General features: G+C 45.5%; 6 protein-coding genes across 6 annotated transcripts; 3 read left to right on the top strand and 3 right to left on the bottom strand.

The window, feature by feature from the left end:
• Nucleotides 1–2,068: 2,068 nt before the first annotated feature.
• Nucleotides 2,069–3,335, top strand: LOC120903045 (seminal metalloprotease 1-like). Its single transcript, XM_040312233.1, has 4 exons — nt 2,069–2,202; nt 2,263–2,362; nt 2,434–2,619; nt 2,688–3,335. The coding sequence occupies exons 1-4, from the start codon at nt 2,200–2,202 to the stop codon at nt 3,227–3,229; spliced, it is 831 nt and encodes a 276-aa protein (XP_040168167.1). The 5' UTR covers nt 2,069–2,199; the 3' UTR covers nt 3,230–3,335.
• Nucleotides 3,336–3,719: 384 nt separating this feature from the next.
• LOC120901770 (microfibril-associated glycoprotein 4-like) lies at nt 3,720–5,117 on the bottom strand. Its single transcript, XM_040310008.1, has one exon. The coding sequence runs from the start codon at nt 5,031–5,033 to the stop codon at nt 4,041–4,043; it is 993 nt and encodes a 330-aa protein (XP_040165942.1). The 5' UTR covers nt 5,034–5,117; the 3' UTR covers nt 3,720–4,040.
• A 2,331-nt stretch (nt 5,118–7,448) lies between these two features.
• On the top strand, nt 7,449–8,525 carry LOC120904253 (zinc metalloproteinase nas-15-like). Its single transcript, XM_040314114.1, has 2 exons — nt 7,449–7,721; nt 7,795–8,525. Exons 1-2 carry the CDS (start codon nt 7,472–7,474, stop codon nt 8,322–8,324), a joined length of 780 nt encoding a protein of 259 aa, XP_040170048.1. The 5' UTR covers nt 7,449–7,471; the 3' UTR covers nt 8,325–8,525.
• A 3,839-nt stretch (nt 8,526–12,364) lies between these two features.
• LOC120902086 (protein lines) lies at nt 12,365–20,923 on the bottom strand. The gene is made up of 2 exons (XM_040310574.1): nt 20,007–20,923; nt 12,365–16,788 (listed from the first exon to the last, which is right to left on the bottom strand). Exon 2 carries the CDS (start codon nt 16,572–16,574, stop codon nt 13,569–13,571), a length of 3,006 nt encoding a protein of 1,001 aa, XP_040166508.1. The 5' UTR covers nt 16,575–16,788; nt 20,007–20,923; the 3' UTR covers nt 12,365–13,568.
• Nucleotides 20,924–22,576: 1,653 nt separating this feature from the next.
• On the top strand, nt 22,577–24,352 carry LOC120903215 (WASH complex subunit 1). Its single transcript, XM_040312503.1, has 2 exons — nt 22,577–22,806; nt 22,874–24,352. Exons 1-2 carry the CDS (start codon nt 22,714–22,716, stop codon nt 24,194–24,196), a joined length of 1,416 nt encoding a protein of 471 aa, XP_040168437.1. The 5' UTR covers nt 22,577–22,713; the 3' UTR covers nt 24,197–24,352.
• Nucleotides 24,215–25,054, bottom strand: LOC120903216 (protein mago nashi). The gene is made up of 2 exons (XM_040312504.1): nt 24,687–25,054; nt 24,215–24,584 (listed from the first exon to the last, which is right to left on the bottom strand). The coding sequence occupies exons 1-2, from the start codon at nt 24,948–24,950 to the stop codon at nt 24,402–24,404; spliced, it is 447 nt and encodes a 148-aa protein (XP_040168438.1). The 5' UTR covers nt 24,951–25,054; the 3' UTR covers nt 24,215–24,401.
• Between the last annotated feature and the right edge of the window lie 541 nt (nt 25,055–25,595).

The raw sequence follows: 25,595 nt of genomic DNA, 5'->3' as shown, positions 1-25,595 counted from the left end.
TATCACATTACAGATAGCGAGGCATGTATCTTTATGTGTAATACATTGAATTCTCTCTAAGATGTAGTCTCTTCAAGATAAATTGTTTCTTTAAGATGAACATTTTTGCGGCCCCGTCATATTCCATACATTTTATGTGTCTTCAAGATGAATATCTGCCTAAGGCGAATATTCTCTAAGTTGCATATTCGATTGGAAAGCTCAAATTCTCTTGGATAAATTTGAAAGACAGTTCACAAAAATGTTGGTCCAATGATGCCAGGTTTTCTCGTGGTTTCTTGGATACTTCATAACAACACTTTAATTAGTTTTCCTCAAGATGAATATCTCTCTAAGATGGCGGTCCCTTGAAGATTCGCCTTAGGAAAATTTCAGTGTACATTTAATTGGTGTGGTGTGCTGTGTTATTATTGCTACTGTTATGAGTTCGAAGATAGTTACGGTCGCCATGTAATATGATAATCGTACGTAAGGGAACGTGGGGCAAAATGGTTAGGTGAGGCGAAATGGTCACCTACGTTATTGGCAAGTTAATACGTTTATAATGACTTCTATGATTGAAAAACATCAAATACATAATTACACTTTCAATACATAGATAAATATCATGTGCCTGGATACACATTTTTTAAAGTTGAAGTTTGTATAATGTATGTATCATTTGGGGCAAAATTGTCGGTATGTTTTGACACGAGCAACATAATGCAGCTGTGGTATAAGCTAAGTTCACTACAATATACTAGCTTAACAGAAATAAAACTTTGCTGTATGTACTACATCGACAAGAAAAATTACTGACAACACGTGAATTATTGCAATATTCCAGCATTTGACTGAATTATACAACAAAACACCTAAATACCAAGCTTAAATTTCTACTCTTACAATTCTACCAAGATGCAAGAGCTTAAACAAAAGCGTTAAATTCAATGTAGGGTCCATTTTGCCCCTTTGTTTTGATGTGTTTTGACCGTTTTGCTCCATAGCAACGACATTTCACGACGTTTGACGATGGGTTTTAAAATTCATTTTAAACATGTTATTAATGCGTTAACTTTGGATTGTTTTTCATGAATAAGACGTTGAAATATCGATTGCCATTGCCAATAACAAGGTAAAGTGGTTTAACTAATAAGATACGGACCAAAATCCTTAATAGGTCCATTTTGCCCCGCTTTCTCCTACATGTTTCGAGTGTTTTCAATAAGTGTGTCACAATTGTTTTTATATGAACGGTGCGGCCTGAACTCTTCAGGATGTGTTGTTATGGTATGATTTGATTTTCTGAGTGTGTTATAATGAATTGATGTGGTTTGGCTTTCCGAAGTGTGTTACAATGTTTCTGACAGCTGATAGCGTGTATTATAATTAGTTCTGTAAAGCAGATATGCTGCTCAACGTTACCAACAAATGCAGCACGAACGTTCGCCATACGTACTATCAATCTGCACTGTTCAACCTAGACAGAGATATGTTATGATTCTGAATAAATCTCCAAGGGCCTGTATAAGCCCTGTGTGACTGCAAAAATGGTTGGATCTGGATTTAAATGTTATTAAGTCTTCGATATTTCAAAAACAATCTCGGATTTTTTAGAAGCGTAAAACAACTTTTTGCGAGATAAGATATCAGTAAAGCTCGATGCCTTAAGCGACTTCTTAGTCAGCTCTTTGGATGATCCGCCTCCGCTTTACGCTCTTTCAAATAGCTAAAGTGGGAGAATTATAAGCAGCTGACCCATTTGTTTACAGCATAATACACGTTTACGCACTAAAGTGTCCTACACTCTTCTCCCGTCTTCCTTTACTGCACCAGAAACGTGTGTAAAATCGGGCAGATTATCGCTCATGAACCCCCGATTTGTAGCAAAAATGTCTTCCCCCAACCTTCACTAATCTTATCGTTCTCCCGGGGGATGACCTGGTAGAATGGGGCTGCCTAATTGCCCATTGTATTGCCCTGCGACGGGGAACGAAACCTTGCTAAAATGCGTCCGTTCACGTTCGCCCATTGACCACCCTCTATCGGACATCGGATCTGTCCTCATCGGAGTTGACCCGATTAGTGATATAAATCAAGCTGTATCGTGCGATTAAGCAGTAAGATTGCTGGATAGGCCGTGGCATTCGTTAGCCATCAGTCCCGCGTAGTTGTTCATCGTTCGCAAGCGACAACCCGTAGAACTGAGAGGAGTTCAAAATGGTAAGAATTGTAGGATCGTATCGTTTAAAAACATACTTATTAGAAAGTGATTTCTGTTAGAGAGCTGTTTTGTTGGCGTCCAGTGCTTTGCTAGTGCTTGTAGCATCAATCAACTGCTTGCCGACGGGAGGAAAGGCAGTGCCCAACACTCCCGAGAATGGTACGATTGTTCTTTGGTAAGATATCCATCCCGAGAAACACGTTAACATCATCTCCTCTATTTCTCTGCAGTGGACCGATTGGCTCACCTTGGACCGGATGAGCTTGCCGAGGAGCTAAGTGGTCAGTTCGAGGGTGACATGGTGCTGGACGACGAGCAGATGGATATAGTGCGCAATCGGCGAAACGGTTTGATTGCCCAAAATCGTCGCTGGCCAGACCGTACCGTGTACTACTACATCCACGAGCCTGATTTCAGTGAGTGTTTGCACCTATCTTTTTTTGTGATAGCACTCCTCCCTGACACCTTTGCGTCCTACTTCCAGCTCAGGCACAGATCGACCACATCGAGCTGGGCGTTCGGCTACTCCAGAGCCAGTCGTGCCTTCGGTTCCATCGCGTGTCTTCCGATGCGCCCGCCTACATTCGCGTCATCGGATCCGATTCGGGCTGCTACTCGTCGGTTGGGTACACGGGCCGCGCCCAAAACCTTAACTTGGCGCCAAACGTCCCTGGGCAGGGTTGCTTCCGCATCGGAACGGTGGTGCACGAGTTTCTGCACGCGCTCGGGTTCTACCATCAGCAGAGTGCCAGCGATCGCGACGAGTTCGTCGACATCATCTGGGAGAACATCCAGACGGGTACGGAGAACAACTTCAACATCTACAACAGCAGCGTGGTGACGGACTTCAACGTGCAGTACGACTACGGCAGCGTGATGCACTACGGTGCAACGGCTTTCTCCGTGAACGGGCAGCGCACGATCATACCGAAGGATCCGAACGCGACGATCGGGCAGCGCATCAGCATGAGCGAACGGGATATCTCCAAGCTGAACTGGATGTACGGTTGTCTCGGCAAGGTTTAACACTCCCAGAGGAAGTGCTGTTTCAAACGTTTCGTGATGTCAATGGAAAAAGACTGTTAAAGTAATGGAGCAATAAACGATATTCGAAACTGATATTAAACTTGAAGTAGTACGCAATAGTTCTTTCTTATATGACAATATCATAACTTTATAAAGACTATTTACAAAACAGCTCAAATTTAGCTTTCGATGTTCTAAAATTATTCGCGTATTAGTACAAGTCTAATACGAATATTAGTACAATCGCCTAAAATTCGGCAAATATTTCACATAAATGGCAAAGCGCTCTAAGCCAGAGCAAAGTAAGCAACAGTGCTTAACAATTGTTTTCTGCACGCATGCTAGCTGTTGGATTCTGATTTTTACAGTAGAACGTCGATTACCCGGGTAGTTTGGGACCAAACGGTTGCCGGTTAATCGATTTGCACGGATAATGGTCCAAGAAATGTCAAATTCATATAAAAATTATAAAATTCACCAGTTTTATGATTAATTTACTTTGAATCAATCGATTAATCGTTAGTAGAATATTATTGTAATCAATAACTATAGGTTTGACAACTGTTCATGAACAAAAATGACTTTTGAAAACACCACTACACACTACAGAGCTGTACAAAAAACTTATTGCCCACTTGGCTATCGCTGCAAATGTTCGCTGTACGCTTGAACAGCTGTCACATTTATGTGCACGGTTAAACCGCCCACCGGTTAATCCGCCCCCGGATAATCGACGTTCTACTGTATTTTACATTTACTGTTGAACTCCAATAAATGCTCAATCGATTCTGTTTTGTCACTCAAGTTAACATTAAGTCTCGCGTATCAACATTCGCGTATAATATAAACCACTTTCATCCCGATCCACCCTATAAACTCCATTAATATTAGAATCGTAACATTCACGGTACCACCATGCTGCCTGGGCATCAGAGGCACAGTTATAATCAGCACTGCCATCATGGTCTCGATCGATCGTAGAAAACTTCGTGCCCTGACGCAAACGTACTGCCTCTGCGGCCGTGCCCGAAGGCAAACGCAGTTCTCCTATGGCATAATGATCCGCTTCGCTGTCGATCACGAACTTACTATACCGGGCGTACGCATATTTTCCTGAGAAATATTCTAGCTCCACCAACAGCTCGTGTGGTCGGGCCGATGTCATCCGATGTAGATGCTCCAGCCCGAGCCAGAACTCTCCCCCGATGTTTCCAAACCCGTCCCGATACTCGGTCCAGTTGCGCCGAAAGTCCACCGATCCATCGTAGCGATGCTGAATCACTAGCCAACCTCCTCCGAACGCAGTCTGTGCACAGTATCCCAGGAATGGTTCGGAATCCGCGGCTGGCTGTATGAAGTACTTGCCCGGGCGCTCCGATTGCACCTGCTTGCACGATCGAGCGGCGATACTTTGAAGATATAACCCGGATTTAGTCCTGAACCAAGCGAGATCTTCTTTTGATGCAAGTGTTTCAATCTCCTGCCGGATCTGGTCGTGCTTGACGTTAGCCAGCTGCTCAGCTCTCTCCGATTGTGTTTGCAGGGCGGTGAGATTCTTACTAATTGCCTGACTCAAGAGGCTGATGGCGACTAGTAGCTCTTCCGACAAGCTCTTCTGACGCAATAGCTGTTGGTTGGTGGTTTCTTGAGCCTTCTTCATCGCAGATTCCATCTCGATCAGCTTGGATGCAAACGTTTCGCAACTGACCTGGGAAGAATCTGTATCATTTTGCTCAAAACTGCGTACTTTTGTTGAAGCTAATGTTACCAACAGAAAGTACACCATAGCTTTGGAAACACACATCGTGAATTAGAACTAATTTAAACATTTGCTTCTACACAATGATTGCACTGACACTGGTTGCTTTCTTTTTATAGTGATCTCTCGAAGAAAACTCATAAGAAGACCTTATCAATATAACATTAACGCAACGCTTGAGTCGTGGATTTAAAATTTCATGCAAATTGGAAGAGACGACTGTAATCTGTTATTTATTGAGGCAATTTGCAATCTCAAACGCCGTGGGTCAATGAGGTTAATTGTAATTGTAAGAGTGTCTTAATGTTTAAATAACGCTTATGCTGATTAGCACTCATGCGGCACATGTCCATCGTTAACAAACCGTGTGAAGAGTGTAATCATTAATAAAAATACCCACAACAAAAAAGAAAAAACAGAAAAAGTCAAAAGGAATCCCCATCTGTGGCTACGTTTAAGCTTATCAGCCTGCTTGTTATTTCTTCGTTGAAGAAGAGATGAATTTAAGTCAATCGGCCCAAGTCAAATAAATAAACAGCCTGCAGGAGCACGCCAATCTCCGCAACTTCTTTCCGCTGGCAACATCCTGTGACTAGCTCAAATCGCATTATGCGTCAGACGAGCTAAACGAATGTAGAGATAAGGCTGCTCGTAGCATACGGTGATGATGTAGACATCGTTGGTTTGCGCCTCCTATAGATATAGGTGCATATCAAGGAATTAAGCAGATGGCAGAGATTTTCCATTCAAAACCAGACCATTAAGTAATGTCAAAATTTAAAAAAAAACTCAAGACATAACATTAATCATCGATCAAGTTTCCTTTTGCTGTAATTATGACTTCCACACGATTCCGGACTGCACGGCAGGTTCTTTTATTATAGTCTACATCCATTTATTCCCAGGCACGGGTCAATGTTTGTCTGAGGCTTGATTTACTGGGGTGTTGTTTAGAACAGACCTTGGCCTTCATGACGCGCCATATTGTGTAATACAGCGGATCAAGATCGAGGCTGGATGGCGTCCACATATCCTTCGCCCAGATGGTGAGATGTGACTGCCAATAAGTCTGAGTGCGGTTCTAGGCGTGGCACGGGGCCCCACCAAGTTGAAACACTATGTTTAGCTTCGGAAAGAACTGTTCTTTCATCCACGTAAGAACGTACTTACTTAAAATCCCAATGTAGACCTCCAAGCTGACCTTGTCACCTTCTGGAATGAACACTGGGTCCATTTTTTGTTGGCATCGGAAGCCACCAATCCAAACACCATAACGCTAGCAAGATGCTTGGTCAGATACACGTGCTTGTGCTCATCGGCCACGTCTTTTACCGTAAGATAACTAATCTATCGGTCGAATCCGAAATTGGACACGGGATGGACAGTACACATGCTCGTGTCAATGAAAAAGATTGTTGGAATTTTTCGCTTAACAAAGTTCAAAAATTTTCGTACCCTCTACTTCGACCCACAATCTTACTTCACGCTATTCCATGCCGTAACGTTACTGTTCCAGTGTTCCTTAGCCATTTGCCGTATTGAACGCACTGAATTCATCCGAATCTTCTTTTTGATAGCAGCAATAAACATAGGGTCCCGAGCAGACCTCGTGGTATATCTGTAAAACTAAGTAACTAATTTGTTTGTATGCACAGCCTTATACGGTATTAGCTATAGTACACAATTTTGGGTCAAAGGTCAACACAGACAGTAGCAGTACACGCAAAAACGCCATAACACGGAGTGCCTGAGTTGAATAATGTAAAAAAAACCTAAAATTAGGCAAAGATTCAGAGCGGTTTTCCGCTGTGCCTAAATCATTAGCTCTTGCAGATGGTCATTCCTCTGTGTGTCCTACTAAAGAAGTTTGGACGTAAGTAGAGCAATTTTTGACTTGTGTGGATCCTGTATGGATGGACAATGCAGGAGCTGATACAGTAATGAGCTACGTCATCACTTTGTGCAGCGAATCTGAGGTCCATTCCGGCCGGTCTACATCGTACCAAAAAAAAGTAATAGACACCAGCTGAAGCATCGCTTCCCAATTAAATAAATGATCAATAGATGATTTCGTCAGAAAACATCTTAACACGGATGAAATCACAGTACACAGTTTACTTTGTAGGGATCTAAAATCAACAAAACCTGTTCCTCTCTTCCAATTCGCACCCGCTTCTAGCAACCGCGGGCAACTTTCTGCTATTAGTTTGCACATCAGTGTCCAGACTGGTCAGTTTCCGTACAGCGAAGAGCAAAGCCAGACAAGGAACAGACGTCAACTACCTTTGATAGCGATTCAAATAAACGTGCAATAGACGTAATCTCCCGGTAGGAATTTTCTTACAGATCAAAGATAGCGAGTTATCGACTTTGCTAGATTAGCCCAGAGCGTGTGTGTGAAACTTTCCAAAACATTATAATGCCAGCACGACAGCCACCGTACTGCTCAGTGTGCTTTCGGCGCCCAGTGCAAAGGCTTCGGCATGCCTCTTCGACGTGTCACGTGTTTGGCGCTGCTTTGCGTACTGATTGCCCCGTTCGCTACGCCACATCCGCTCGGGCGTGCTGCACCATCGGACCAACCGGCCGACCAGACGGGTGACAATTTCGAGGGTGACATACTGCTGTCGGACGAGCAGCAGAAAGAGATGCGGAAACGTACTGGCATGTACCTTCCCACGTTTATCTGGCCCGACCGGACCGTACCGTACGAAATAGTGTCCACCGATTTCAGTAAGTGTCTTTCGAGATATTATTACAATCGATTTTCTTTTCTAACCTATCCTCCGGTCCCGTCTCTCAACAGCACTCGAACAGACGACCGCCATTACGACGGCAATGCGTACTATCGAACAGCACACCTGCGTACGGTTCGTCCCAGCAACTGCCACGACTGCGGATTATGTGCGCATTGCGGGTGGCAGCTCTGGCTGTTCATCGTTTGTCGGACGTATTCGCGGTGCGCAGGCACTGCGCCTACAACCGAGCAGCGTGGGGACGGGATGCTTCACGCAAGGTACGATTGTGCACGAGCTAATTCACGCACTCGGCTTCTACCACATGCAGAGCGCGACCGAACGCGACCTGTACGTGGACATCCTCTGGCAGAACATTGTACCGGGCCGCGAGGGTAACTTCCAGTCGTACGGTACGGATCGCATTATCAATTACGGTGTCGGGTATGACTATGGTAGCGTGATGCACTACAATACGCACGCGTTCAGTGCGAACGGGCTGCCGACGGTCGTACCGAAGGTGGCAAACGTGGCGATCGGGCAGCGGGTCGCGATGAGTTCGGGCGATATACAGCGGATTAGAAATATGTACGGGTGCTGAGCACTGGCGGGAGTATTCGCAAGGATGTGTATTCAAGCCTGAAGCCATGTTGTTCGTATATTACGGGTAACATTGCAAGAGGAGGTGCCATTGTTTTAGGCACACTCTGTCGAAAACATAGGAAAATAGCTATGATTATAGTAAGATGTAATAAGAGTGAACTAGAAGAATATTGAATAAAATATTGTACCAATTTAATGAGAAACTAAATCGTATACAAATCTGAACATTACTAGAGCTTGACTTCCACCAACTTAATGAAGATAGATCTCACACGTATTGAATCATTCCAAAGCCAGCTAAGATTTGTCCGCTTCCTTGCCAACCGCTGAAGGCGTGGCTTGAAGGCCCATTAAACCTGCAAATCTCGTATCTTAAACGAGAGTTGTGATAGATATGTCACCGATAGCTTGTCTAGCCCATTATAAGGTAAGGCAATCACATCTAGACCTAGCTCAACAAAGTGGAACAGAATAAGGATCCGGGTGCACTCAGCAACAACAACGTGCAGTGGCGATTTTAACGGTAAGCTAAGTAAGCAATTGCGGGGGGCCCGTCAATGAGGCCCCGGAATATTTAGTCCATTATCTATAACAGTTGATAGAATATGGCACCGTATTAGCAAGGAGGGCCCCGTGGGTGATGGACGTTAGGGCCCCGCGCTAGACGAACCCTAAGCACCACTGTACCGACACTGTAAACCCGCCACTGACAACGTGTGGTACCCCATTTATATTAACCCATTAGTGTCCCGGATGTACAGACGCCGCTTGATCCAATTGACAAGGATCTTTTTTGATCTACTAGATGTACTCTAAAACGGGGTAGAGAGAGATAGGGTAATTGTGTGTAATTGGTGCCCCAGCAATCTTCAAAAATGTGAAAGGTGAAATTTATCGCTCACTGATTCTCGCGGTGGAGCATGTTAAGCGGATGCCAGGCCTGTGCTTCACCAACAAGGAGCTTATTGCTTGGATCAGGTTTAAAGCAGAACCTGTCGGAAATCAGATGAATGGGAACCGGCTAGGGACCGAACATTTTGGAGAATTATTATTTTGAATAATTGGTGAGATAGAGAGAGAGAGAGAGAGAGAGAGAGAGAGAGAGAGAGAGAGGGAGAGAGAGAGAGCATATGTTGGTTTTTTATGTATTAGATTGATGTTTTGATGTGGTGCGCGAGCAATAATTTGCGAAAATAAATTAGAAGACGACGGTTCTGTTTAAAGCAACATCGAACGAACTAAAACATTCTTAAATCTATTATTTAGTATCATTTAAATTATGCGAAACACATTTGTTCATTTGTAGAACAGAATTAAAAAAAAATATTTTAACTTACTTGTTAAATTGAACCATTTACAGGGTTTTGCAACAGAAATTCGGAGGTGGCACACAAAGCTTGTACCTTGGTAGGTATTAGGTTCCAGCGAACCTGTTCCATCCCGATCTTTTCTGCATCTTGGAACGTCCACTTATTCTCTGTCTGCAACCCTATCTTTTTCCGAATATATTTTGCACCAAATAATCAGTTTTGTTACACCTTCTAACTCTGTTACGGTCTTATTCCTAATCTCAATGTGCAATCGTTAGGGGACTTGCAATTCGGGGCGACGGAACTCTACACAAACGCTTCAATCCACTTTAAAACACTATATCACTACTTCACGAAATAAGAATATATTCCTATACAGTTTGATTATTGTTGCTAATCTTCACATATTTGTTGCCAGTTTTCGTTTTTCACCCAATGCCTACATGGATGCATTGAAGTGTCGTAGCTAAGCGCGCAAACAACACATAGGGACGGCCAGGGGCATTCAAATGATCCACAACACCACAAATGAAACTCAGTTGTAGAGATAAAATCCGAACAATGAGAAAAAATACGTAGAAAATTCTTTGTCCTGGGCACTAATGGGTTAAAAATAATCATTAAAGGCCGGTGTTAAGTATTTGAACGAACAATCGAATAATCTAAAGAATCGCACTATGGCCCACATATGAGCCTGGCAGATGATTTCCACCGGTTTAGCATCCTTAGCGACGACATTCGGGTCTAAAGCTTATCAGACTTTGGACTTGCACAACAATTGCGATACCCTTTTGAACTGTGACGTAACAAGCAGACGCACACATGTAATCTTTATGGCATGTTACAATAAAGTTCTCTAATTATCTGACACTCTTTCCTATCACATTTCACTGGGAAAAACCTCTACCTCGTCTGAAAGCATTGCCATCTTACTTACACTATCACTATCAGCCAAGGCATTAAGAACTCTTACGCAATTCTTTCCAAGATCGTCTGGCGGTTTTCAACGTACAGTGTCGGTCAACTAAAGTCGGACATCTCATATTTTCACCTTTTTTCTGACTTTGCGGCATCATGTACAGTTCCTTAGACCAATTATTGAAAAAACTTTTTTCACCCATAGGTGAGGACACTCTTTAGCTATGCACAAGCAAAAAATCAGACCGATATCTTTTAAAATCCCTTTAAGACCATGTATAAATGTGATAAAAGGTATAAAATATGACTGACAGTCGGACCGTCTTCGTTTCATTGCAAAATGACCACGTAATTTGCCAATATTAGCTTATATTATGCTTAAGTCATTTATAATCAGTTATTATTGGCCCATCGATTATGTTGGGTAGTCATCAGCGTATTAACCTATGCCAAGCGCGGTCTATGACCTTAATCAGCCAAATACCGTTTCTGCAATGTTACAAATGAAGTAGTATACTAATTTTTAAGAGAATGTTTTAAGATTGTCATTTAATACTGAATTGCCTCAATGCCATTGTTCATTATTTACATAGAATAATTACTGCTTCGAATTGGTTGACCATTTTTGTTCCTGGTTTGGTTATTGAGCATTTTTGAACATGTTAATAACAAGAATCGTATCTCTCTTCAGCAATATAATGATTACGACTTCGGGCCATAAGTGCTCATGCATCCCCATAACTTTCTAGATACCCTAACAATTTCAATGGTTTTAAGCATGAATATTCCTTCTGGATTTTATCAGCCTGCGCGACATCAAAACTAATGCTTTTGTCTGATCGATGCATACATTCCAGATCAAAAATAAAATTATAAGATTTAAGAACCATATTGGTCAATATTGGCATGCTACGTAGTCATTTCGCTATGAAAAAAAGAATGTCCGACTTTTATTGGACCGCATAAATATCATAACTTTTATCACATTTATGAACTGTGTTCCGAGATTTTAAAAGATATCGGTCTGATTTTTTGCATGTGCATAGCTAAAGAGTGTCCTTAAAGATATGTGAAGAAAGTTATCCAATAAGAGGTCTAGGGAATTGTCCGTGGTGCCGCAAATACAGATAAAAGGTGAAAATATGAGATGTCCGACTTTAGGTGACCGCCACTGTACATAGTAGAGATGTGCACACTAAGTAATAGCATGTGAGTGAGTCGAATCCACTAAGTGCAGGGTATGGAATCAACTCAACACGGAGAGTTGCTGTTTTTCGATTTTTCGTCTTTTATCGTGGTTTTCTATTAGAAATGACTCCAGAACCTTATTCACACTGAAGCAAGGTTTTACCTTATTCACACTGAAGCAATGGCAGTTAGTCGTAAATACGAAACGCGTGAATCGTTAATCAGGACGGAGAGTGAGTGAGTTGGATCGCTAAGGAGTAATGAAAGGATGGAAGTACATTATTTTTTAAATAAACCTTTGAACAGTGGATTGAATATTCAAGTATCTATAGCCATTCTTCTCTTTTCTCTAGTATATATGACAACTCCGAAGAACGGAGTATAAAGGTGACAAAAGCAAGCAGAACCGTCTACAAAGAATATAAACGATTTAAGAATATAACGATTTACACATTATATTAGGTTTACGATACTCATCTGCTCAGTGTAATTTTTCATGGCTTTCATCGATTATTTGTGTTGTTATTTCCCTATTTTTTATATTATTTTCATACCTTCGCCATTTTCTTTAGTGTCATCTAGAACATTTTCAATTTAAGCTGAAATAAAAATGAGCCAATAATATAAAAATCATTTAAATAGTTTATTACAATCTATTGTGGAAGCGGCGGTCAACCGCGTTCGATACGACGATATGTGTGAGTACGGGCACCTCCTCCTGCCTGCTTGCTCCCCTGTTTACACTTTCTGCGCTTCGTTCACCCTTCTTTACTTGTAAAGCACACGAACGTGAAAGTCCTTCCCTTCTGAATGATAAATTAAATTAAACGTACGCACGGGGTGTGTCTCACTACCAACAACCCATTCTCCACGGTGATTAGTAATAGTGGTGGCTGCGCGCCATTTGATGTCATTTCAATAAAACAAGGCACTTTGCTCTGTGCGACACTCGCCTAGCGCACGTTGTATAATTTTAGATACATATATATAGCACATATAAATTAAGCTAAAACTTTCTACTTCAAAGTTTACACAATTCATTTTGTGACCTTGTCTAGCCTAAGATTGAGGGTGGGGAAGGAGGTACAATTGGGTTAGCAGGTTTACTTGTGCCGCTGCTGCTCCCTCACTTTTGGGGAAATTGGACATTTGTACAGTGGCGCGCCGAGTGTGCGGCCTTTTGGAATGGACATACTATCAACTCGTGGCAAGATTAGCAAGTTTCGACAGCACCGTAAAGAAGCGGAGCACTCACGTTCCGTCGTGGTGGAATGGTTGTCTCCACTGTTGCGAAGGATCGTGCGCGAGGTGTCTCATTTGCGTCACACTAAATAAAAAAAGCAAATCCCGAACATATAACTGGGAACTGGGGTTATGGAAGACACTTGCACATACAAGTAAGACCGCTTATCTACACAGCTTATGTACACCACAATATCAGGGTTTTTTTTAGTTTTTGAATATGAACCCTCATTGTCGCCGCGACACAAAATCAAAAACCACTGTACAAAATCAGTCCCCAAATTACAAATTACTAAACGGCTAATACATTAAATGGAAACAAAACGTGCCCGTACTAAGTGGAATGCATTTGTCAGCCGCCTACTCCGGCTGCTGCCGCCAAGAGAGAACAACGGAGGGCCTGGATTTTGGATACGTTAAGAGAGCACTTATCAAGGATAAAGGCACGCACATTTCAAATACGCTTTCTAAAAGGTTGTACTTTTGTTACATTACTGCTAAGGAGGGAAGGGATCGTGCCCCGCCCATTTCGTTTCGCATCCCTATGTGTATCTACAATTCAATCCAACTGCTGCTTTCCCGCTTCAACTCAGCTCGTTGCCCTCGTACAGACTTTCGCAGTTTTCTATCAATCTCAAAATGGGAGTAATATTGTACGGGAACAGCGTGTCCGCCACCAGCCGGCTGATCTGTAGCCGCAGGCTGATCAACACGGTCATCACACTGTCCAGTATGACGTTCGCGTTCGAGCCAACAGCACCTGCCACCGCGCCACTATGATCACCGACCGGTGCTCCTACATTGCTGCCGCTGCTGCCACCACCACCGACGCTCCCACTAGCAGCACGTAACCGATGCTGTAGCAGCGTGGCCGCATTACTGTAACTGTTATGCCGGTAGTAGTTGTAGCAGCTCTGCGTAAACATTGCCCAGTTTTGCCGTATGTACTTGAGGAAGCGCAGCAGAAACAGCAGAAAGCACGTTTCCGGGCTGATCAGCAGGTCGAGAAAGAGGTGCGTTATGTTCGGCCCGAGATTGCTGAACTCGATGAACGTGTACACCGGGTTGAGCATCGCAATCAGCTCCGGGAACGCGTTGTTCCGGAAGGAGATGCCCGATGTCACGTCCAGCGTGCACACCATCGCCTCCACCAGATAGTCGTCCTGGTCGTCGAACAGGTGGATCAGCACCTTGCTGAAGTGGCTCTCCGGGTGGAACTCGAGCTGCGCCTTCAGGAACGTTTCCAGCTTCTTCACCACATCGCGGATGCTGCGCTCGATCATCTGTATCTCCTGCATGTCAAAGTCGCTGCTATCCACGCTCGAGTCGCTCGAGTCGCACCGTATCTCCTTCACGATCACCGCGACCGCCTTCAGCACCAGCAGGGCCATCTTCTGCAGCAGCGTCCGATCGTAGCACGTTTCGGGCGCTGCCACCGATACACTGCCGACACCGGCCGTCCCGCCATCGTGCAGTCGGGCTAACCGCCGGTCCTGATACCGCACCATCTCGCCCTGATACCCGAGAAAGCCGAGATGGTTGCTGTACGACGATTTCGGCATCTTGTCCAGTATCCGGTAGTCCTTGACCGAGCGCACGATGTTGTGCGCCAGGCTGCCCACCTCCTCCGGGATGAGGTCCTGCAGCGCGAGCGTGCTGCCGTAGCACAGTGCCTCGTTGAACAGCGTCAGCATCTGGCGATAGATTACCGCATTCTTGGTAACGAGCAGCAGCAGCTGGAAGTTGTCGAGCTGCGAGTGAAACGGTTGTGTCTCCACCACCGACAGGTTCGCCTTCACGCTGATAATACTTTCCCACAGGCGCAGAAAGGTAAGGATGCAGGTTTCGGTCGCCACCATGACGGCCGGGTTGGAGCTGTTCGCCTGCGCCCGGGTGAGCGAGCTGATGTGCTTCACCAGGGCGGACCATTTGCCGCCGAGGATGTTGATCGTCTCGAACTTGATGCGCGTCGTGTCGAAGCTTTCCGAGTCGGTCAGTGTGATGTAGCGGCAGGTGCGGTGATGGTGGTGGTGATGGTGAAGGTGATGATTCGTAGTACTGTGCGTACCGTGACTAGATGCTGCTGCCGGCGGTTCGTTAGCTTTGGACGCGGGCGGGATGATCGAAGTGGATGCGGAGCCGGTCGAGGACGAACCGCCCGACGATTCGCCGCCTGGTGGATGGAAAATGCTGGCCGCTGCCGCCGCACCATCGTACTGCGACGATGCGTAGTGCGTTGCGAAGTAATTGTCCGCCAGTGAGGGTGCACCGAACATTGGTCCCGCACTGCTAGCTGCAGGTCCACCCGATCCACCAGCGGCACCAGGGGGAGAGGCCCATTCGCCAGCAGTTGCTCCACCCGCAGCAACATCACCACCACCACCGGCCGCTTCCTCCTCGAGCGGATGCTCGGTTTCGTCCTTCCACTCGACGATGCGCTTGATCACCTCCAGGCTCGCGCTAATCTTGCGCACCGCGTGCAGATCCAGCTGCCCAAAGTCGAACAGGTTCGCCACGATCTTTTCCAGCCACCGGTCGTCGTCCGGGTCGTCCTTGACGATGATCAGAAACGAGGACAGTATTCGACCGGCCAAGTAGCTCACGTACTTGCTGCTGCAGCTGCAAAGCCCGATCAGCTCGTCGATGTCGAGCGCCGGGAAGGCGGCCGCAAACGCCGGACTGCTCGCGCGGTACAGCCGCAGATGCGGGTGCGCCAGATGGGGGTGGTCCTCGCTGCGGATCAGATAGTTGCAGAGCTCCATCACGCCCGCGCAGATGTTGCCCTTGATGTTTTGCTTCAGGTAGGTGTCGAACAGCAGCTGCACGTTCGAGAGAAACTTGAGCAGATGCTCAAACGGCCACTCGGCGAGTGGGGCGGCCGTGTCCGGCGTGACACCTGCCGTGTGGCTGGCGCGATGCGCCTGAAACGACATTAGCAGCGCGCCGGAATCGATCGTACAGAGACATTGTCGACCGATTGCTTCCTGAAACACGGCGTGATAGTCGACGGGCGCGGTGGCGGGCGTTTCCGGATGGTGGGTGGGACCGTTCGGACCGACCAACTCCGTGCTGGAGTGTGTCGAGGCAAGCGCATGCTCATCGTCCGACGAATGGTCCAGGGAGGAAGGAACCAGCTTCGTCGACGAGCAGGAAGGTGAGGATGAAAGGGAGGTGGACGATGAACAGGCCGACGAAGAGTTGGAAGAATTCCCACTGGAGCTTGCTGGTGTTGTGTTTGCGGTTGCCAACCCGTTGCTTCTACCACTGCCGGGACTGCTCTGACCATGCAGACCGCCTCCCACATTGCTCGCCCCTCTACTGTGGGCCCGATCGTGCTCTATCCGTTGCCGCTTGATCACCGGCTGCTCGTGGGACATGCGCTCGCTGCTGCCACCTCCATTGGAGGTAATGTGTCCTTCGCCTTCCGCTCCTCCCCCACTGTTCGTAGCTGTGCCCGACGACGTCTCGGTGGGGCCGGCTAGGTCGCTGTCCATAGTGCTGTCGCCAGGATCGCTGCTGTCACCATTACCGCCGTGCCCGGGTACCGGACCCGAGTGCTTTACCGTGCGCCCCTCGTTCTGCAGTACCATCCGCTGCGCGGGGGCCAATCGGCATGCGTGTTCGATGATGGTTTGGAGTTTGTTTGTTTTTTTTTTTACTTCTACTAGTTTTTGGTCCGCAAAAGTCCCTTTTCACTACAACTTACAGGTTCGTCGCTTATGCTTTAGCGTTGCACATTCTTCTTGGATGCTGTGCCCGCTGGTATACGCAAAGTTTAGGGCGACTGAATGCATGCCGGGAAGCCTAAAATGGGACAACAAAGGGAATATAATATGTTAATTCATTTTTGAAAGCACACAAATCACAAATTTCTCGTTAAATTATCAAGTTGTTATGTTTCTTTAATATGTCTTCTTAATATTTCTATGCGTTTTCTACATGCAAAGGAAAATTTTTCATCCATCTCAGAATAAGAATTATAACTAGCTAAGAAACAATTGCTAAAATTGCAACTATATAGAAAACAAAATATGGTAAGTGTGAGGGAGTTTTGAAATCATTTGATGGATAATTTCAATGGGCATTGATTCTGTTTAAAAAATACAATGTTGTAATGTAATAGTTTTATCTGGTTTTAATACGTTAGCCAAAATGTACAAAAAAAAAAAACCTGTTTTTTATCACTCAGATGATGGTACATGGACGAATGTGCCGCCTTTGAGGTCATACTCTAATTTTAATGAGCAAAAAAGAGTCACTGATGTCCTCAGATAAAGGAAACAAATATAATAATAATCTAATTACAAGATCAAATTGTCAAAAGACCAAATTTTCTAAATGTCCTAAATCGTACACAGGGATCAGATTTGATGTGATATCAATTTGTGATTAGATCAACCCCAGTTGTGGACAAGATGGGCATTGGAATAAATGATTCAATTGTGAAGTACCATTTTAAGAATTATATGGATCAGAGGCTATATTAGCCTAGATCGATGGAATTAGAATTCTTCTGCCAGTACCGATGCCAGCAAGCGATTTGACATGATAATTCTACTCGCTAGTATAAAAACTCGCAGCAAATCTAGAAAATCTAAACGAAAACAAGCTTTTGTTCACTTTTGATTGTGCGCTCTTGGCGGTTAAATTCTTCTCGGCACTTTTTCTACCGTGGTAAAAGCTGTCTAATGCGTTTGACGTACGAATTTCTTACCACCTTCCCAGTGTAATAGGGCCATAATGCGGGCCGCGATAGTTTTATAAAGGATACGGCAAATATCATATTATTTTGACAATTTTCATCATAATTTTAATTCTTACTACGACCAAGAAAAAATCAAACTACAATAATAAAAAATGTTGAATTTTAAAAAAATATTAAGTATTTTTTTGTTCAAAAGAGATTTAAACGTTCCAAAGTAGTGAAAAAACATGGTATGTATTTTCAGGTGTAAACAATGGCTTAGAATTTATAAAGTTTGATTATGTTCTAACAAACTACAATCATATTGCAAGGCTTTTGTATGGATTATGTGATGTAAAATTACAAAATCTGCTCAAATACCTTGTAAAATTATCAAGATTCTTAGAAGAGTCAAATATTTATGATTTACAAACAAAATAGGTGTATTAGAATAAAAAATGAATGCCTGAGAGGCAAAAATTTATGCCTTAAAGCCAAGATTTGGTGACAACGACTATATATTGACTTCATGTTTTTTTTTTTTGTAATAAAAAAAGACAATTATTTTCCACACCTTAAACACCGATAACGAATTGAATGACAATAGCAATGAGAAAATAAATGGCGAAAAAATAATAAGGCTGTTTGAATTGCCTAAACTACTTATTAGCCTGTAAACTGTATTGTGAAGCCCATAAAAGAACTGCATAAAATGCAAAATTCTATGCTAATTTCAATTTAGTTTGATTATTTCTATCCCACTGTCGCATAAAACAACTCCAGAACACTTTGGGCAGTGCTCCAAAAAAGATCACGATAATAATCCATTTTCGATCGATCATCAACCATCAACCACACACTCCACGTAACCAATTTCAAACGTCCCCCCTTTTAGACAGTGGTAGCATAAATGTCTTGGTCCAAGGTACCACCTTCGTTCAAAAACGGGGGGCAAAGAGAGAGAGAGAGAAGACAAAAAAAGCAGAAATATTGCCCCAAGGTCGAATCAGCGTACGAATCAGAGAAAAGTGGCCGAAGCATAAGCAGCATCCGTCGCCATAGCAGCAAGAAACAGCAGCAGCAGCGGCAGCAGCAAAAAACATGTTGAGCACGTATGCCAGTGTGTGTGTGTGTGTATGGGAAGAAGCGTGGTCGGAACGCCATAAACCCATCATGGCTAGAAGAACTTCCAACGCGATTCCGTGCGGTGGCCACATTCCGCGTGCCCATGAATGGAAACATTTTTTCACCCGTTTTGCTGCTAGAAAGATCAACATGCCTTAAAGAATACCCTCAAAAATGTATCTTATTGTGTGAGAAACCACACACACACATACAAAGATAGAGAGACCTCAAATAAAAAAGGGCTCCAAATCGATTAATACCGCTTTCCCAGCGCAGCACTACGGGCAAAAGGGCCACCGCACAGTAAACCACCACACACACACGAACGCGTTATGCTCCCCACTCTCCCAGGCCACATTAAAAACAGAAAAAAGAGCCACGAGAGAAAGAAGACTCTCGAGAATTTAATTCAACATAAGACACAGGCGGAAAGGAACAAAAAAAACCCGATATATCCGAGAAATATGCTCCATTCGGGTTCCCCTCTACAATGCGGCGTGAATGCAATATATGCGCGCTTCCCGGTTGCCCCGTTTCCTCCCCTAAGGGCGCATTATCCCTTTATCCCTTCTGCTTCTCCTCTTAATTCGCTGTTGCGTGCCCTTCTTCGGGACCTTCCTTGGTTGCTTTTCTTCTTTCCTTCCATTTTCTCCGTCCCTTGTGCTTTGCCCAATCTTTGCCCATAACCACACACACACACACACAGGTATGTATCGTGTATACGTGCGTGTGCGCAAACACAAGCGCGCGCGCGTCGTTCCCGGAGCGGATCGAAGTCCCGAACCATGCCCGGAAGTCATCAAAATTCCTCAGAACCATCCTCCCCTTTTTTAAGTGTGTGGCATTTTGGAAAGACGCCGATCTCTGATAATGGATAACGGAGTGGAAGAGGGGGACGGAGGTGTCAATCTGCGCCACATCCTCGTCTCGTATGGAAGGGCGGAAGAAAAGCGTGTACAGGGAAGCAGGTGAACATCAGCACCACCACCAGCAACAAGGTACGATGATGATGATGATGATGAGATGGTATGCGCCCTTTCCTGTGTGTTGTGCTCTACATTCCTTTCCTTCGCAAGCTTATGCGTCGGTGAACTATTAGGGTTCGATCTTCGTCTTGGCATGCTTCAACGTCTTTCGCGGCAAAGTTTCACGCGACATTTCTTACTAAAAGTGGATGTAAATACATGTAAACGCGACATTCAATATTGCCTACCATCATAATGTAATCCATGCCATGCGCATCAATGATATCCCGGGGAGTCTGTGGCCACACAGGGAAACGGCAGATTGAATGAATGAATGGCCTGCTACAGCCTCTTCAGCTTCGGTGTGTGTTCCTTTAAACGTTTTTGCTAAACTATGCGCGATCAAGTATGCGGTGATCACCACTACACACGCACGACGCCCAACGCACACAGCCGACTCGTTTTTTTACTTCTTTTCGTCTCGATCACTCTCTTTCTGTCTCGCTTGGTCAGCCGTCAGCTTCACACACCGATCTTGAACGCGTCGCACACACCCGCTTCTCCCACACACACTCTCTGCCAACCAAACTCACACAACTATACCGTACGCACACGCACACCATCAAAACGCAGACAACGCGCTTCCTCCGTTCGTCTCTATATGTACGGATGTGTGTGTTGGTGAGTGTGTAAGTGTCAAAAAACAGTAGCACTTTCAAAATATTTCCCTTTTTTGCATACGATCCGCGAACAACCTGACCCCCGAGGGGCGCACAGAACGCTTCCCTTTTCCAAGCACTACGTGAAAATCACTGCGCCAAGCACGACGGCAAACGGAAAGCGAGCGACGGATCAATATTGGACGATGAATTTCCACATTGCACGACGTACTTGGTGTGCTCGTCCACTTGTTGCTTCTGAATCTGAGCAGGGGCGAAGCAGTTTGCTTTCCAACACAACACCAGCAAAAAACGCCTTTTCCTGCACCACAAACACTGAACCGCACGCTGCCACACTGCGCTACACTTTCCCCGCCCGATGGACTACACTTTTACCACCGGAAAACGGTGAAAAATGCCACAAAACTACGGCACAGAACGCTCCGAGCTGCCCGAAGAGACACACGCACGATTTTTTTCTAAGATGGCGGCTGTTTGATGTCAAAACTGCTGCTGGGCTCACGCGTTCGAGCAGTGAGACAGCCCGTCGCACTCACGCGCGCGGCCGTCAGTGTGGCCAGATATTTTTGCGGTTATCGATAGGTGCATCAATATTTTATCTGTAGTTTTCGATAAGAGTTTCAAATTTTGTCGGTAGTTTTTTTTTGTATGTTTCTAATCTGCACGAGAAAATACAAGCTTTATTTATTCACAGAAGATTAATTAGTTTTTTTTCATAGCGGTTACGGTTACACGGTTACGGTTCCGAAGTGTCAGCCTGAAAATTTTACTAGGGATTCTAAGCCAAGGAAATATTGAGATGCACATTTACAACACATCCGAATTCATGAATCTCTAAAAATTCGTGAATGTTTGGAATTCGAATCACTCATCGGTGAAGATTCATATCTCAAGTGCCACAAATCCACTAAACGACCACTAAACGGATTCTAAACGACTCAAGCTCTATACCTAAACGGAATATAAAAAGACTTCGATTAACAGACGACAAACGACTCATGCCTTCTAAAAATAGAAAAAGCTGGTGGCGTCACCTGTTGGTGGGAAAGCTAGCCAGTGGAGCTTTCTTCGCTTTGAGAGCTTTTACCTTCCCTCTGCACTGTTGTATGGTTTCTCATTGAAGTTATACATCGCTAGAAGTAGAACGGCGATACCATTGTTTAAATACTAATCTCCAATGTAAACCACCAGCACTGAAGCAAGCACTGAGATTTGAATAATGGTCGTTGGTGTTGATACCCATGTAACTGGCCACACGATTAGTCGTAGATTTTTGCTCGGAAAGTTAGAAAGCTATATAGGTCATGATTAGATGAAGCTTGTCGAAACACATTGCAAGAAAAGGACAGCAATATAATGATGAGTTATAATACGCCAACTTTTGAGCAAGCTAGTGAAGTTATGGAGCTTTCATTTTTTTTATGGACATTTGATTTTCCAGCCGTTTAAGCTGAATCTGTGGCGCTTGGGTTCGGTTCCCATTGACCGTGTATCTCGGAGATCGCCTGTATTCATATGGAGTGTACTGCATTGAATCATTTGGGAAATGGTTTTATGACTTTTTTGTTGGTATTATGAGATCTGTGATTTTCGGTGGAATAAATGAAAAATCGGTAGGTTTAGGGTGGTAATCTGTGAATCGGTAGGCATATCAAAAATCGAAACAGTATAAATTCAGATACAGTGAACCCTCTCTTATTTGAGAGGCGATGGGACTGTCGAATAAAAGGGGTTTTCAAATTACAAAGGTGGAAAGTGAATGAAAGGTCTATACAGAAACAAGAAAGAGACAGAACATTTAGTATGCAGCCTTAACTGTTGCTATAGGAAACTGTGCATACGATTGCCATTTTGAGCATACATCATTCTATAACCATGGCAACACCATACACAAATAAGAGGGGCACAGATTTCAGAAGGTTTTCCAAATTCGAGGAACAAAAATGTACTGGAAATCAAGGGACTGTGCAAAATGTTCAAATTAGAGAGGTTTTTCAAATTGGAGAGGTGTCTAATAAGAGAGGGTTCACTTTATATCGGTTTTACTGGTCACTCTGGCGGCCGTTGCTCACTCGAGCAGTTTTGACAGTCTACCCTCTCTCGCTCGCTCGCTCGCTCTCTAAACCTTGGGCCGTCTGTGTGTGTCAATTTGTATGGAGGAAAACAAACAGGGAGGAAAAACAACAAACGAATTGCATTTAGAGTGATTCATTCAGGGGGGGAAAACTTATAGCCGAAGGAATGTGCGGCGGCCGTTGAACTGTTGCGGGAAGAAATGCATACTTACAGTGTACCGATCGTGAAGCACGACATACGCCACGAAGAGACGATCCTCGATGCAATCAACGCTTTCGAGTATCTCAACCAGGTGAGGAAACCAGTGAGGAAACCCACAAGCTGCATTCTAATTGCCCCACTGTCCTTCCCCCTTGCAGGTGGTGGAAGATGTGTTTGGCAAGATCAACGCTCGGATCGAGCGCAACCGGGCCCGGCTGGAAGCGATCGATGGCCGGGTGGAGCAGGTCAGCGCGAGCGTGCGCAAGCTGCACGAAACCAAGCAAGCGATCATCATTTATTCCCCCAGCCGTTACCCGGCGGCCGACGTGGATCCAACGATCGAACCGACCTTCACGCCCACCAACGGTATCGCGCCGGCCGAATGTCACTTCCGGCTGCGCGACAAACCCTACCTGCCGTCCCACTCGCTGCAGGAAAAGATTCAATTCTATCACGTGAAGTCGCCGCGCGAAAGCGAGCGTATCTTTCCGTTCGAATCTGCCCCAGCCCGGAGCGGGTCGGGCAGTTTGCAGGGTCGCGGGTTGGGCCCATTCCTGGACACGTTGCTTCTGTTCAGCGAACCGGCTTATGTGCAGCAGTACCGGGGACAGGATTGGAAGCGCCCGGTGCGCAAAAGCTCGTCCCACGCGGTGGGAGGCATTAGGGAGGAAAAGGTGCTTTCCTCCTCGTCGCCGATCATACGCAGCCGGATGAAGAAGAAGAGTCAGGACATATTCTACACGCCTTCGCTGAACGACGCTCCGAAGCTGGACGTGCCGATCGATCTGCCCGATCTGCCCGGCATTGTGAGCAACATCAATTACGTGGGCAACAGTACGCTGATTGCGCCCTCGCTGCAACTGGCCGGCATCATCGAACAGTTGCCCTCGCTGGAGGATCTCACCAGTGCCATCGATGTGGCGGACCATCATTCCAAAGAGAAGAAGGTGGGCGAGAGTGTACCCGTGCCGGTTCCACCGCTAGCTCGCAGTGCGCCGGAAAGTGTTCCAGCAGTGGCCTCCACCGCAGCTTTGCCACCTCCACCACCTCCTCCGCCTCCGCCTCCACCCCCACCACCACCACCATCGGTTGTTGAGACAGCGACAGCACCAGCGACCAGCAAACCGGAAGCACCCAAGCAAAAGGAACCACTGCCAGCGCCGGCCGGCAACGCTCATTTCAACCTGATGGAAGCGATCCGACGTGCCGGTGGGGCGGAGAAAGCGAACCTTCGCCACAGCGACCGGCGGGAAGGGGGTGGTGGTCGCGATGGTGCTGCATCGTCCGGCGAACCGAAAAGCCTGATCGACGACTTACACAACAAGCTGCAGATGCGCCGGAAGGGCATCTCGGGCACGCGGGAACAACAGGAACCGCAGGGCAACGTGATCGACCGGCTGTCCGCGCTGATACCGCCGCCAGCGCCGAAACTCGCCGCGGACGCGTCGGCCAGCGAAAGCAACGAGGAAGACTGGGAGTGATGGATGCCTGTGTGTGTGTATGGTCCCAAAGCTTCCGCTGGACGATGTTTTTATTGTTATTCTATATTCTTACAAAGAGCGGTTTCACGTCACGCCGGTAGAGAATCTTTTTTTTAGTAAATAAAATGAAAATATTATCATGTTATTCCACCAAAACCTTGTGTGTCTGTTTGTGTGTCAGGGATCGGGGTGGGGACCGGCTTGCTTAGATGGGTTTGATTTTGAAGTGCAGTCCGATGAGCGAAAACACCAAACACTTTAGATCCTGCACGAGGTAGTAGAAGCCACGCAGACCTTCCGGATCTTTGGACTGGTTGACGTCCACCAGCGAGCCCGTCTTGGACGTGGTGAACGAAATGTGCTCGTCGCCTATCACGATTTCCAACTCCTGCGGGAAAGAGGAAGGGGGGGGGGGCGTGAGTCAGTGGACAACAAAATGGTGACCGGATTGGTCGGGAGTAACGTTTTCAGCACCACTCCTCCGACTTACCTGCCGCCCGACGCGATCCGGCGGTGGCCACAGCGAATCGTCTTCCGCCATAATTTCCGAGTCGAGTATGATGCGCTTCAGCTCCTCCATCACCGCCTGGTGCACGTACGCCTCCTTCCGGATCATGGTGTCGTTTTTGTAGTTGGAGTTGTTGGCGTACCGCAGCTTCCCGTCCGGCCGGAACTCGAACTCCAGAAACTCGTGCCCGAACTTGCCCTTGTGGCCCACATAGTAGCGCAGGTAGAAATCTTCCGTGCTCGACATTGCCGATTCGGTTCGCGGCTTTCTTTTCCTTCCTCGCGGCAAATTTCTCCTGCCTGGCTCTGTGGCTGCTTGACGCTTGTGTTATTTTTTTTTGCTTGCTTGCTTTTCCACACGGTTTGTATCGCGGTAGTCGGGTTGGACCATTGCTGAAACGTTTTGACAGCAGCGTGGTTCAGTGCGGCGCGTACATGGCGCTGCGGGTTGAAGCGTTACAAACCCAGTGACAAGTCTTGCTAAGGACTTGAATAATGCATATCGTTACAGTTTTCTGCTTGCGTTGTACTTTTTATAATTTATTTTACGATGGAAACTACAGTCTTCCCGCGAGTTACGCGTATAATGCTACTCGGATTTTCGTGTAAGTCAGAAATCACGTTTTGAAGCCAAAATACACTTGAATAAAAACGATTTTTGATTGAATAGTTATTTTATGAAATTTATAACTTGTTTAATTCATTTCGTGTTGAAAATTCGGTTTTTGAGCGATTTAAAACTTTTGTAAAAATTGTCATTTTTTTCATTTAATACTGATACTGATTTGACATATGAACTGTCAAAAATAAAAATTCGTGTAGCTCGAATTTGCGTAACTCGTGTCGCGTAACTCGGGGAAAGACAATATTATATAATATATAATATATATTA

Source organism: Anopheles arabiensis, chromosome 3 (assembly GCF_016920715.1).
Source record: "Anopheles arabiensis isolate DONGOLA chromosome 3, AaraD3, whole genome shotgun sequence".
Classification (NCBI taxonomy): Eukaryota; Metazoa; Arthropoda; class Insecta; order Diptera; family Culicidae; genus Anopheles; species Anopheles arabiensis.
The sequence above is the reverse complement of the archived record's forward strand: the minus strand, read 5'-3'. Positions and strand labels throughout refer to the sequence as shown.

Excerpts from the sequence above, each read along its gene's own strand:
- LOC120901770 (XM_040310008.1), bottom strand. The coding sequence starts at position 5,033 with ATGTGTGTTTCCAAAGCTATGGTGTACTTTCTGTTGGTAACATTAGCT.
- LOC120902086 (XM_040310574.1), bottom strand. The coding sequence starts at position 16,574 with ATGGTACTGCAGAACGAGGGGCGCACGGTAAAGCACTCGGGTCCGGTA.
- LOC120903215 (XM_040312503.1), top strand. The coding sequence starts at position 22,714 with ATGCATACTTACAGTGTACCGATCGTGAAGCACGACATACGCCACGAA. Across the intron at positions 22,807-22,873 it reads CTTTCGAGTATCTCAACCAG|GTGGTGGAAGATGTGTTTGG; the intron begins GTGAGGAAACCA and ends TCCCCCTTGCAG.
- LOC120903045 (XM_040312233.1), top strand. Across the intron at positions 2,363-2,433 it reads GCCCAACACTCCCGAGAATG|TGGACCGATTGGCTCACCTT; the intron begins GTACGATTGTTC and ends ATTTCTCTGCAG. Across the intron at positions 2,620-2,687 it reads CATCCACGAGCCTGATTTCA|CTCAGGCACAGATCGACCAC; the intron begins GTGAGTGTTTGC and ends TCCTACTTCCAG.
- LOC120903216 (XM_040312504.1), bottom strand. The coding sequence starts at position 24,950 with ATGTCGAGCACGGAAGATTTCTACCTGCGCTACTATGTGGGCCACAAG. Across the intron at positions 24,585-24,686 it reads CGGATCGCGTCGGGCGGCAG|GAGTTGGAAATCGTGATAGG; the intron begins GTAAGTCGGAGG and ends TCTTTCCCGCAG.
- LOC120904253 (XM_040314114.1), top strand. The coding sequence starts at position 7,472 with ATGCCTCTTCGACGTGTCACGTGTTTGGCGCTGCTTTGCGTACTGATT. Across the intron at positions 7,722-7,794 it reads AATAGTGTCCACCGATTTCA|CACTCGAACAGACGACCGCC; the intron begins GTAAGTGTCTTT and ends GTCTCTCAACAG.